General features: G+C 39.2%; 2 protein-coding genes across 2 annotated transcripts in view; one reads left to right on the top strand and one right to left on the bottom strand.

The window, feature by feature from the left end:
* Positions 1 to 931: 931 nt before the first annotated feature.
* On the bottom strand, positions 932 to 2474 carry LOC128852009 (uncharacterized). Its single transcript, XM_054065028.1, has 2 exons — positions 2129 to 2474; positions 932 to 1897 (listed from the first exon to the last, which is right to left on the bottom strand). The coding sequence occupies exons 1-2, from the start codon at positions 2472 to 2474 to the stop codon at positions 1539 to 1541; spliced, it is 705 nt and encodes a 234-aa protein (XP_053921003.1). The 3' UTR covers positions 932 to 1538.
* RFC1 (replication factor C subunit 1) overlaps positions 2105 to 13388 on the top strand; it is a 38068-nt gene continuing 26784 nt past the window's right edge. Inside the window, exons 1-4 of the mRNA XM_054064610.1 lie at positions 2105 to 2216; positions 7798 to 7920; positions 9616 to 9691; positions 11497 to 11616. Coding sequence (XP_053920585.1) covers positions 2214 to 2216; positions 7798 to 7920; positions 9616 to 9691; positions 11497 to 11616 — 322 coding nt within the window. The 5' untranslated portion in view covers positions 2105 to 2213. The remainder of the gene's footprint in view (positions 2217 to 7797; positions 7921 to 9615; positions 9692 to 11496; positions 11617 to 13388) is intronic.

Raw genomic sequence — 13388 nt, 5'->3', positions numbered from 1 at the left:
TACTTATGCAGAAAGCCAAATTCATCAGCTATACTAATGCCAAATGTATATGAGTACACCTGACCATGTGTGTCCATAAAGGAACAGCAGGATTTTCTATACAAACAGGGTCTTACAAATACTTTAAAGTCCTATTTAAAGAATTAAATGGTAATAGTAATAAGTATCATTAACATTCATATTTGCTTAGATTACACAAAAAGATCTGACTTTTACCTCTATACAGTTATCTTTGCTGGAGTTTGACCACGCCAACAAATAGGCAGTCTCCTGAAGTCAAGGTATACAAATGATACTTATGGAAACTGCATTACGAGGCAAGTACAAATTGAGCTTGTTTTCTGCTTTTTTAATGAGTGGTTTTCTAAATCAATGGCAATATTTAAGGATCAGAAATTTTGTTTACCCCCACCCTTTTCTCCAAGCCTAGCAAAAATTAGATACTTGGTAGGTTTGCAGAATCTAAACAATGAACAAGTAATTATTGAGAGGGGAACTAATTCTCATTTGGTTTGTCTAAGTTTGTTCCCTACCAATGTTCAGCAAGGAGAGAACAAAATGGAAGAAAACATACAAGGTTGCATTAGGAATTGACTGGGCATTAAAAAGTCAGCAGGTGCCAATGGAATGGGACTTCCTGGTTCTCTTGGGCTCCTCAGATGTAGATCCTGGTCTCCCTTAATCCTTAGTGCATGGGACATAACACTGTAGAGGGATCAAAGCCTGACACTTCCCACACAACCAGGGATGAAGAAAGAAGTGAGCAACACACGTTTGTTACAGAGAAATGCCTTCTGTGCTCCACTTCTCCAGGCCTGACCTGGGGTGCCTGCCCTTCTGTGTTATTAGCTGCTCACATGTTTTGGATGCTCAGTTTGCTTCAGTGCACTGAACCCGATCCATCTCACGGAGGCCTGGTGCTGTTCTCTTAGGATCACAGAATCCCTACGTTGGAAAAGACCTTTGAGATGACCAGGTGCAACTGTACCTATCTGTGGCGATGAAGGAGACGCAGACCTCATTGTTTTCTCTAAGCATATTCTTTTAATCAGCATGGCATACAGGAGTAAAATTAAGAAAATCACACTGGCTTCTCTCATTCCGGCAGATCTTTCTACAGCTTTTTGGTTCCCGAATTAAAGAGACAACAGGATGTTTTTTGTTTTGTCTGTTCCACACTCTCGTGACTGTTTTCAATCATATCTCCAACTCACTTATTCCCGGGTGCTTTTTTTCCAGGGTGGCCTTCTCACACATTCAAGATTCATTACCCTGTGTGCCTAGTTCAGAACACCTAGTCTTTTAATTAATGTTTTTTTATAATATCCTTGGTACCTGCTTCATGCTTTACCTTAGTCTCAATTAATCTTCCATATACTTCATTCTGCAAGGGACAAACGAGAGACTCATAGAATCATAAAATCACTAGGTTGGAAAAGACCTCTTGGATCATCCAGTCAACCATTCCTATCTGCCACTAAACTATGTCCATGAGCACCTCGTCTACCCATCTTTTAAACACCTCCAGGGATGGGGACTCAACCACCTCCCCGGGCAGCCTCTGCCAGTGCCCAATGACCCTTTCTGGGAAAAATATTTTCCAAATGTTCAGCCTGAACCTCCCCTGTTGCAGCTTGAGGCCATTCCCCCTTGTCCTGTCCCGTCACTTGGAAGAAGAGACCAGCATCCACCTCACTACAACCTCCTTTCAGGTAGTTGTAGAGAGCAATAAGGCCTCCCCTCAGCCTCCTCTTCTCCAGCCGCTCCTCATAAGACTTGTTCTCCAGCCCCTTCACCAGCTCTGTCGCTCTTTTCCGGACGCGCTCCAGGGCCTCAACGTCTTCCTTGTAATGAGGGGCCCAGAAATGAACACAGGATTCGAGGTACAGCCTCATCACTGCGGAGCACGAAGGCACAATTACTACGCTGGCCCTGTAGAGCTCAACGATCCCGCTGAGCTCCAGCCCGCAGCTTTCCAGTACTCCAACGCCGCTCCTAAGCGGTCCGCCCCTCCTTCCCACCCCTCCCCATCCAGCCCCTCCCGCCGCGGGGCCGCCGAGACCGCCGGCCGGGCCGGGAGGCGCCTCCCGGAGCCATGAGGCCCCGCCCGTCGCGCCCGTGACGTCACCGCGTGGCGCCGTTCCGCGGCGGTTGGCGCGAAGGCGGGAGCTATGGAGCAGGACGCGTCCCGCTAGCGAGAGCGGCGCTGCACCATGGTGAGCGAGCGCGCCGCGCCCGGCCCGGCCCCGGGGGACGACACGGCCGCCGTGTCGGGAGCGGCTGCGGGGCCGGGGAGAGGCGCCCGCCCGCTTCCCGCCCCCGGGGCCGAGGCCTGGCTTCCCGCGCGTACCGAGAAGATAAAACCCTGGTCGAGGCGGCGCCCGCGGGTGTGAGCTCGCCCTAAGGGCAAGCGGCTGAGCCTCTCCGGCTCCGACCTCGGAAAGTGCGGGCGGGTCCGGGAGGGAAAGAATCATGGGATGGTTTGGGTTGGAAGGGGTCTTGAAGACCATCCAATTCCACTCTCCTGCCACAAGCAGGGACACCTCCCACCAGATCAGGCTGCCCAAGGCCCCATCCAGCCTGGCCTTGAACACCTCCAGGGGTGGGGCAGCCACAGCTTCCCTAGGAAACCTGTGCCAGTGCCTCACCACACTCATAGTGAAGAATTTCATACCCCTATCTAATCTAAATCCTCCCCCTTCCAATTTAAAGCCATTCTCCCTCATCCTACCACTATCTACTCTTGTAAAAAGTCCCTCCCCAGCTTTCCTGTAGGGCCCCTTCAGGTACTGGAAGGTTGCTTTGAGATCTCCTTGAAGCCTTCTCTTCTCCTGGCTGAACAAACCCAGCTCTCATCCTGTTGTTGTAGCAGAGGTGCTCCAGTCCTCTGATTATCTTCATGGCCCTCACTCTACACACAGTCTGCTTAAGTACTAACTCTTCCTTTAATTTCAGTAAGAGAAAACACAAGGGTGTTTCTACTGCCTGCCAAATTGGATGGTGTTCGATATTGGCAGAAAAACAACCCAACTGGGAAAAAAAAATGGGAAAAAAAAAAAAACTAGAAGTAGAGAGTTGTTTGTAAACAATGATGGATGCGACCCTCAGGTGACTGTAAAGAGATTTGTAAATATAAATGTATACCAGTTTGTGTCTGTGCTTTCCAAAATGCAGCCTGCTGATGTGGCCATCACAAGATGATATCCCCTCTTTACCTCTGGCTCAGGTAAATTTTCTTCTGAGATGGAGTCTCCAGGCAGATGTTTTACTGGCTTAGCTACAAAAGCCACTCAAAGCCAACAAGGTTAGACTTTGGTTTTGGACTCTTCATAGAGTTTAACCGTGTTTATATCTTACACCTGATGCTCAACGATGATGGGCAACACAATCTGATTCTTTCATATTGTGGATGGAGGTCTGCCAGCACCAAGAATCCCAAAACTATTCAGCTGTGATATTCTCATAGTTTGTTGGGAGTGGGTGATGACTTTAAATTTATGTAGGAGGACAAGTCTGCCTCTTGTTTTCCTGCCACCATCTCTTTGGCAAACTGATCATATTGGAAGACTAGCTTCTTCCTTTTTCACCTTCCTGGGACAAAGGCTCTCTCCTTCTATGTAGTCTCCTCCTGAATGTCACACACCTTGCAACATCTGGGATTTTGCTAGAAGGGAGGAAGACAAACATCGTTTTGGGGTGAGGATGAGTTTCTTTTCAGTGCTGAAGAGAAGAGCCTGTAAAGCCATCACTGCTACAGCTGCGGAGATAGAGGCAAAAATACAGTGATGTTAATAACTGTGTAGCCTGGTGTGTGTGTGCAGTGACAGCCCAAATGTATTGGAATTCAATACCATACCTGTGCAAGGAGACTTTTTAATGTAGTGCCAAACATAAGTAGCCCGTGTCAAGTTGGATCTGTAGCATCTTCTTAGCTGTGCTGAACTTATGCGTGTAGAGCTACACAATGGACTGGTTTGTTTTAGGAGGTTTTTTTTTCTTTGTTTTTGGGTTTTTTTTTTTAACCCAGATTAGTGGCCTGACCCAGTTTCCAGGCTGGGCTTGAGCTGTATTGCTTTAATGAAGGGAAGGAATGACTGGGAGCAGAAGCTCATCAAGTTTCCTTTAGCTGACTGAGACATTCATATGGCCAGAGCTGTTATACTGCTCAAACAATACCGTATAGTAGATGTGCTGCAGTTACCACTATTAGTAAACATTAATTAAATATACTTATCCAACTAAGTATTATTGATTTCACTGAAGTGACACTATAGATTTGATTTCAATTAGTGCGATTTTTCTGGACACACCAGATGCCAGAGCTGAAATTTGCACAAAACTTGCACTGAAATAGGCCAACTGTAAATAAATATGAATATTTTGATGCAAGGCCCTCATGGACACACTTCAGAAACCTTGAAATATGGGACATTACTTTCTATTGCTGTCATTAAGGTAGCTTGGTGAAATCCAGTTTTCTGTTGTATTCTATTTTGAGATGAAAACTGAATTATATGATCTTATTTTGGAGAATATTCTGCCTTACCGAACACTAGTCTTCTAAAAACACTGTGACTTTTATGGTTAGTTTGAGATGATGATTTTGAAATGCAGGAAGAAACCAGTATGGAGTGTTCATGGTTTTTGTAACTGACTTTTTTGAGCTAGGTATTTACTAATGTCTTAAAAACCACTCTGACAAACTCTTTGAGTAACTGGTCTTTGTTCTACCTGATAAATAGGTTTCAGTTCCTATTCCTGTTATTCACCTCGTGTGGTTTAGGGTGGAATGTCCTGGAAGGAAACTTGCCAGCTACATTGGTACACGCCTTTCCTCATTTGAATGAGCACAGATAAAAATTAAGCATATCCAGTTTTACTGCCTGGTGAACTCATCAGATGGTCAGTCAGAGTGTGTTAAATAGATGAACCCAGAATGGAGACAAGTGATCCTACCTGGGATCTAAGCTTATATAATATCTTCTAAATAATCCTCAAACTTGTCAGATAGGAATCAGCCTGATAAAAGCTTCATTGAAATATAACTATGATTGCACTGTGGCATACTTTTCTCCTAAGCAATTCTAAATTCACCGTCTATTATGGTCCAGCAGTGGCTAACCAGGTTACCTTTTCTTCTGAAGAGCAGAATAGCTGAAGATTGGAGGATTTATAGCTCTGAAAACTGAACAAGCTTGTACATATGTGTCAGTTTTCCTTTGGAACGTAGGGCTGTATAGTTTAGCCACTCAGAAGTAGATGGTCACTATGGGAAATAAAATACACTACCCTAATACAAACTTCTATTTGGAAACCTCTGTGCTTTAGTATTCACAGTATTTTCTGAAAAACTTAACACAAGCACACAACAATGAAAGAAAAGGAAAAAGCTGCCATTTTTTGAGGACTGAAGTGCAGTTTGTGTGAAGAGACTAGAAAGAGTTGTGTTGACATACGGAGGCAATTTTGGAATATGTAGCTGCTATATCACCACAGTGTTCACAAAGGAAAAGCAGTATATGTATGGATGGTGCTTTGTTAATAAATTTGTAGAAGATGCTGCTTTGAATAAAAAAAACCAACAAAACCAACAAAAAAGTTTATTTTCGTTTAACCTGTTAATCCAATGAAATACTACCTGCATTAGAAAAGATAGTAGCAGTTGACTATCACCCATTTCTTTAGGTGTTTATGAGGTAGTTTGTGGGAAAGTAGCTTGTAAAGTTGGCCCTGATTAGATATGTTTTTAAGTTTGAAGTGGCGGTTTAGGTCCTCAGTAGCACCTTAAATGTGGTAGGGCTTATACCTATGGCATTAATTTTGTGAATTAAAGGTATTCATGAAGAGTTAACTTGATATCTCATGAGAACTGATGAGGCAGAAAATAATTTAAATATTATAATTTGGGCCTTAGCACTTCAGGAACTGTGATACTGAAATAGTGGAGAAGCTGGGACAGTCATGTCAATTTCATACTTTTTTTTATTAAGTCTGCATTTCATACACCAGGATCTGATGGTATTTCCTTATGTAACTCCACTAAAAAAAATAATAGCATGCATATGGTGTTTGCAGAGCAGCTCAGTTACTATTTAACAGTTTTTAATTAAAATACTAGAATGTATAGTGTTGCTATTGATCTAAAATTATTATTCAAATATTTTAAGCCTAGAAGTAACACCTATAAAAAAAGAAGCTTTATTTTGCAGTGTTATAGTAAATATTTAAGTTATCTTACTACATAAAAGATTTGAGACTCAATTTTTCTGTGCCTATGTTACCTTACGTGTAAAAAGAAGTCGGTAATAATAATAGAGTGATCAAGTCCACAAATCTACTTTGAGACTTTTTGAAATAGATGCTTTCTTCAAACCTGTTAGCTGTAGGAATCAGCAGTCAAAATTTCAGAGTTTATACAGTACTGCATTTATATTGTAGGATTACATGTAGAAGAGCTGAGTGTTGAAAATACATGCCTCAAGGCATAAATTCCATAGATGAAAAAGTGTGACGTCTCACTGGGGAAGAATGCTTCCCAGCCTACCATTGTCTGTTTGTTGAATCCATGTTATTACAGGCAGGTAAAACACAAAGAATCTAATTTTTTACAGAAAGCAACGTGTCTGATTCTAGAAAATTGGTTTAGGCTAAGTATACTAAATAGATCTATACATATCTCATATTTTATATGTGCTTTTAAATTACGTATTCTGTTGATTTTAATCCCTGTAGGCTCTGATAATCCAAACCACCAGGGAACTGACTAGTAAGAGAAATGAGCCTGAAACACCCCTTCCCATCAATCAGACTTTTATGGAGATTCCTTAAGAATGTACTGGTAGTTCCCTTTAATCAAAAACTTCCCAGATGAACTCTATGATGGGGAATAGCTGACAGCTGGGTAGAATGTAGTCCTGAGCCACACCTTTTACCAACCATATATTTGGGCCGTGTGCGGTACTTTCTTTCTCTAAAATGGCTGCTATCCCTGGAGGTAGTGATACCAAGCAGGTACATGTTTTTTTTTCAACTTCTTTTTAATAAAAATGCAGTAGTTATTTTAACAGGAGTCAGCTTTGGTTTTGTGTGTATGCTAGTGCTTTTTTAAAAATTGAAGCTTCAGGTGCGGATTTAACATACTTAGAAGGCTTTTAACAGCTTCTGTGGTCAGATAATAAAATAAAATTGCTAAGTATAGACCTTTAGGAGCTCTTTGTAGTAAGTTTGTTTCTTTTTGTTTAAATTTTAATCTCTTTCTTGCTGAGTAGTTTTCTTAGTGAGATGGGAGTTGCTGTCCTAAATTTATAAGAAGGTGGAGGATGCAGTATGTCCTACTGCTTCACTGCTTTTGAGCTCTTGGTGCTTTTCTGTCTTTCTGCATTGGACACTACTTCATAGCTGAGTTGATAATACTTTGGGCTAGGTTTGAAATACTTTGGGCTAGGTTTGTGATAATTAATTGGAAAAAGTAAAAAAAAGGAATTCTAATCATACATCTGTCTTAAGTCACTGTATTTCATTGTTAGTGGAAGGTTTTGAAGCTGTATGGGTGAAGATGTCCTCAGGAAGAAATAAACTTTTTTTGATGATTCAAAGAAAAGGGAAAGGTGGTGTGGTGTCTGAGCAGCTGTGTCTAACTAGCTGGACTTCGTTTCCTTAATTACAAACAAAATTTCAAGACCAACAAATATATTGGAGCTGTTGAGAAAGTAACTTAAGTGCATTGCTGTTTTCTAGCACGAACCTCATAAGAGCTGTCTTTATTTAAAAAATGCATTTTTTTTTTCCTTTTATTAGGATATCCGGAAGTTCTTTGGCGTTGTACCTTCTGGAAAGCGACAAGTGTGTGAGACTGTGACAAAGAGTGAAAAAATTAAAAATGGTGAAGGACCCTCAAGTGGGAAGAAAAAGGAAACTAAAGTTAGTTTTACTTTTCTAATTTGTGAAGTGCTTGATTTCCCTCATATAGGATTACTTGTGTGTAGCATTTTTTAGTCCTGTTTTGGATATAATCAAAACCCACATAGTATGTCAGTTGCTTTTATAGGCATGGCAGGAAGGTACCACTTAATATTAACTTGTATCAGTGAAACCTTGTAGGTAGAGAAAAGAATTGCTGACTTCAAAAAGATTTGTGTTGTAGGGCACAAAGGAGGCAGGTGGAAGTTATTGTTGTTGGGTGCTAATGTATGAACAATCCGATGGAGTTATTTTAGCTATAGCCTACAGTTCTCTGAGTAGTTCTGCTTATTTAATTTTTAATTTAATTAAGGTTGAGGCTTGTGCACAGCAGATATAGGCATGTCATAAAGGTGTTACGCTTTCAAGTAAGGTAAAAGTCTGTGATGTAGATGCTACTGTCTGAGTTTTTTTACCAGGTGTTTGAACACCTGTGAAGGAAGTGTTAAGATTTCCTTACTTGGATGAGATCACTTAAGTAGACTTGTTGCAAAGACAGAGTACTTCAAATTCATAGGTTAAAATTAGACTGGCTTCTAGTCTTGGAGTACTTTACATGTTGGTCATCTGAATTGTATAGAAAAGAAAGGAGAAGTTAAAGAGGGCTTTAAAATCACTTGAACGAAGGAAGGATTTCTAATAGGATGGGATGTTTAATGTGAAGCATCACAGTCAAGAAGTATGTTACGTGAATATTTTGACTGTATAATTTCATTGTTTCAATATGAAAATAAAGGATCATCCAGTGGAACTGAAAAACACAGCAATCAGCTTATGTAATGTATTATTTCTACTTAGCAATTCTCCAAATATATTAAGGATTTAACAGGTTTCAGACTAGAATTGAATGTGGATTATATGTGTAGTTAAGTTTATCTAGAGTTATATTTTTAGAAGCACTTAATACTACGAAACAAGCATAGTTGGTAGTTTGGTAGGCCCAGGAAACTTCCTACCTGTGCAGCTTGTGATTTTTCTAAATATCCGAGACTTGTCAATGGCTTAGAAAAAACAACCCCCAAAACCAATTATCCTTGAGGCAGGTAAATACCAGCTGCTGCTGGATGGAGCATGTTTGTCAGCTGTGACCAGTAGTGCTATCTCTTATGGTAGTTGCACTGCTTAACAGGCACAAGGAAAAGCTGCATGCATCCGGGTGCCTGAATAGGAAATCAGTTTAGCTTCGGTTGCTGTGTGTACTTTTTTCCTTTTTCAGTTTGCTGTATTTTACTGAGTTGTTTTCAGTTCTGGTGGTTACAACAAAACCATGTGCAGAATAGAACCAAAAGTGAAAGCTCAGTTCTGTTCAAGTGACCTGTTGGCCTGTACAACCTACTTCTAGTGGGGCCATGCAATTTGTTTTTTGGATTAAAAGTTGGAAGTGGTCAAAAATCTATTTGATTTACTTTATGTTAAACTGTAACATTTATTCTCAACATAATAATCTATGGTTTACTTGGAGCACATCTAGCTTTGCTGTTGCAGTTTCTTCCTTATTTCCTCTGCCCTGCACCTCTCACACCTGTATGAGTTAGCACAAGACTGTTCGTAAATGAAATATTAGAATTTTTTTGAAACTCAAAAATTTGAATATATAACTGAGTAAAAGCTGGAAGGATTTGTTTGCTGGTTGAACTAATGGACTATTACCTTTAGGTGAATAATTCACCCAGTGAAGATGATTCCAAAGTAAAGCGGACAAACAAGAAAAGAAGAATAATCTACGATTCAGGTAGTGTTACTGATTGTTTCTGAATGCTACTTTATATCTTTTGCAGCAGCTTTCAAAATTGATTAGGGAAATGGTACATCTGAAAGAAAAGCTTTGGTTGGTTTTTTTTTTTTTAGTAAATGCAATTAAAACTTTTTTTCACTGTAGTTATGCTGGATAACTAAATAATTTGATAATAACAGTGCAGCGTGTGCTATGTGTCTGTAACATGCAGTGCAGAGCAACTTTTATCAAAACATCAGTTTAAAAAACCCAAATGCACAAAAAATAGTTCAGATAATAAATTCTGTCAAGGCTCCAGAATTGTTTTTTTTTAATTAGGAAAATGTATATAAATTGTGGTGTGTTTTAGGTTTCCTGTTCTGTTACAGATAAATAAAATCCTACACTGGGTGCAGGAGACAGATCATACATATACTGTAATTTCACATTTCTGTGCATTGCGTGAACATAATGTAGGAGATTGTTTTAAAAGACATGCTTGTATTCCTATGCATCTCTTTGTGTAGTAAAAAAATCTGGTAAATGTTCATCCCGTAGTCTTAATTTTAAAGTATGGCACAGAATATTATTTAAAGCACTGCTATGACGTTCTGAAAACATTATTTGGACTACTATAATAAGGGAAACGCATTTTATAGCACTTATCTTAAAAAAAGCCCCGACAAACCTAAACAACAAAAAGCACCCCATGTCCCCAGACAAAAAAAACCCCAAACCCTTGCCTTGTTGTTAGTTTAATTTCAAAGCTTGAAATTTCTAGTTTAATCTTTCTGAGCTGTTAGGTCATTTTAAACCCTCTTTGATTGGTTTTTGAACCTTGAATAGTTGTTGTGAAACCGTAGAAGTTGCAGGAGCTTCTATGGCTTTTGACTCCTACTGAAGACTTCAGCTTGAATTTTTAGAAGCAATCTTCCTAACGATAGAAGAATGCTTCTCTTGTAGAAGAAAAATGCTCACACAAACATCTGTCAGAATAATGCTGTTGTATATGGAAATGTGTTCAGATCTTCAGTTAAACTGTTTTGTAAACAGCTCCTATTTATATTTGAGGAATAGCAGTAGAAATATTTCTGCATTAGAAGTTGGAGTGCAAAATTGATATATAACTCAAGTGCTGATATTGTCTGGAGATTATGCAAATTCTAGCCTCTTTGTAGTAGGAGAGGAAAAGAGGAATAGTGCTTCAAGTTTTTGAAAATAGAATAGTGTTTCTGTTTGAGCATTTTTTGAGGGAGGCAGGACTCAAGTAATTTTTTTGTAATTTGAATATATATTAGTGTTTATGATGGAAAAAAAGTAGGCTTCGAAGCACAACCCTCTGTTACACTTGTTAGTTGCCTCGGCTTCCTCAGTTTGTTCCACATTTGGATCCATTATTTGGATGTTGGGATACGTAATCTGCAGCAGGGTATGCTTGTCATCTTGACAGCTTTTGGAATATGGAGAATGGTTGATGAGGTGAGTTGGTACAAGTTGAGTGATCTATTTTAGCCTGTTAGCTTTTGGAATAGGTGTTGTGGACTACACCAGCATAATGTAATACCATGTAAATTTATGTAAACAAACCCCACTGTCTAGACTGAGTTTTGACCAAATTTTCCTGTTATATGCTGGAATGAACGATGGCTGGGCTGTTAGCTGATGGAGCAAAACAAAGCTGTACTCTGACCTTCCACACGATATCTCTGTCACTCAGTTTGGTATGTGTGAACCCCTGTTAACTAATGTTGTTAGATGTTCTGTTGCTTAAAACCTATATGTATGTGGAGGAAACCGACATTTATGTTGTGATCAAAATACAGATTCAGAAGAGGAGGTGCAGCCAGTGAAAAAATCCAAGAAGCCATCTGAGAAAAAAGCAGCTACTTCAAAGCTTGGTAAAGTTCTGAAGCAGGATCCTGTTGTTTATATTTCAGAGACAGGTAATGGAAGAAATGTATCATTATATGTTCAGCTATAGTGGAGTGGATTGTCTGACTGATATACTTTTAAATATGACTGTAAAACCCAATATTAAGGAAGAAAATTGTGTTCTCTCCAACTAAGGTGATGCTGAGTAGTGGCTTAGGTTGACTTAAATAGGTGTGTAATTTCATGAGCCATCACTTCCCTGCTAAGAGTACTCCATAGATTTAGGGGAAGGAGCGAAGAAATTATTTTTAATATAGTTAAAATGCTCAGTAGCACTATTTGTGGAATGACTGGTTACCGCAAATAGGTTTGAAAACCTGGATTTTTATTTGTCTAGTAGACTTTTAGGAAGAACTGGAAATGGAAAAAAAACATTGATGACAAAAAAACTTGTATTTACCATACTTCTCACTCCTGAATTTCAGCTCCAGAATTCTGGAGCTACTTTTGATACTGGGAATTGAGTGATTGTTTTTGGGTGTCCTGTAGCCTTCTGAAAAAAAATGTGACGGTGATTAACTGCTGAGTTCTCAGTAGAGTTTTGTTTAGATTTAGTCTTCTCTTTAGAAGCTGTGTAGTTATACTAAAACCACAATCTTAGCTCAAGCCATAAGTATCATTTAACTGAATAGATATGGGCAAATTCAGTTAGTTCAAAGAGTTTTATGTGTTAACTTGTGTTTATTGTTTGTGTAGAGTTGTGTGGTTTTTTTTTTTAATACATATTTGAAATACAAGTGAATGCTTGCAACTACAGGGCTGCTTTTACTGCTGGTTTTTCTCTTATTCCGTCTTAACTGAGAGATCTATTAGTGGTACTTCAGCAAAGATTAAGACTACGTGTGGACAGAATTCTTTTATTAAGATTCTGATGATAGGATGAATTTGATTCCTGACTTGCTGAATGGCATAGATTGGAAGCATCTTAAATTTGACCCAGTTACTTTGAGAAACTGGAAGCTTTTCAAATGGTCACCTGTTCAGAGCTGATAGATTCCCAATTTAAGTATCTTGTAATGTTAGCAAATCAGGAAAGAATTAATCTTTTAAAACAAAGATCTCTTTCAGCACTAGATCTATTTTAATTTCATATTGATTTGTTATAATGCAGATAAACTTAGATATTTTGATATTGGATACCTATTACCATACTCTTGATCACCTTTGCAACACAAGCTGTGGAATTTCCTGAGACTTGCAACACCGGGTGGATGTGTTTTGGTTGCAGTTATATTTCTTATAGTTCATGTCGCATCTCTGTCTACTTACTATCACTTAGACATGAAGTGGCTTTTTGTCAGTTGCTGCTGCAATTGGATGCACTTACTACATGCAGTCTGAGTTTAGCTGAGGCTGTAACTGTCAGGTCTTCTGTATTTATCTTCTAGAGTAGAGTTTTTTAGTAGCCACAGGAATTACACTGTCTACAGGACTAGCTACTGGATTCTGAGACACTGATAAAATTAACAAACTTGAATCCAAATCTGTTTTGATAAATTGCATTTACGTGCTAGAATTCCAATTATTCTTCTCTGATCCCTGTTTGTTTTAGGATACATATTTGGAAAAGTGGACTCAGTCTCTGGTATATTTTTTTGGCCAGATCGCTGCTGTACATGAACATTTCCTCCCTATAATTATACTGTGTGTCCTTAAAACAAAAAAGGATTGTTTGTTGCAGTTAAAATTATGGTGGACTTTTTCCTATACCTTTTTCCTCTTCAAGCTCTTTTCAGAATCACTCTAAGATGGATTGTGCTTATTTAGTCCTAGATATCTGACC

The sequence above is a fragment of the Cuculus canorus genome, chromosome 4 (assembly GCF_017976375.1).
Source record: "Cuculus canorus isolate bCucCan1 chromosome 4, bCucCan1.pri, whole genome shotgun sequence".
Lineage (NCBI taxonomy): Eukaryota > Metazoa > Chordata > Aves > Cuculiformes > Cuculidae > Cuculus > Cuculus canorus.
Note: the sequence above shows the minus strand (reverse complement) of the source record. Positions and strands in the feature narration are given on the sequence as shown.

Bases quoted from the DNA above. Each gene is read 5' to 3' on its own strand.
- LOC128852009 (XM_054065028.1), bottom strand. From the start codon at position 2,474: ATGATTCTTTCCCTCCCGGACCCGCCCGCACTTTCCGAGGTCGGAGCC. The intron at 1,898-2,128 runs GTGACGTCACGG...CGTGCTCCGCAG, and splicing joins CCGCGGAACGGCGCCACGCG to TGATGAGGCTGTACCTCGAA.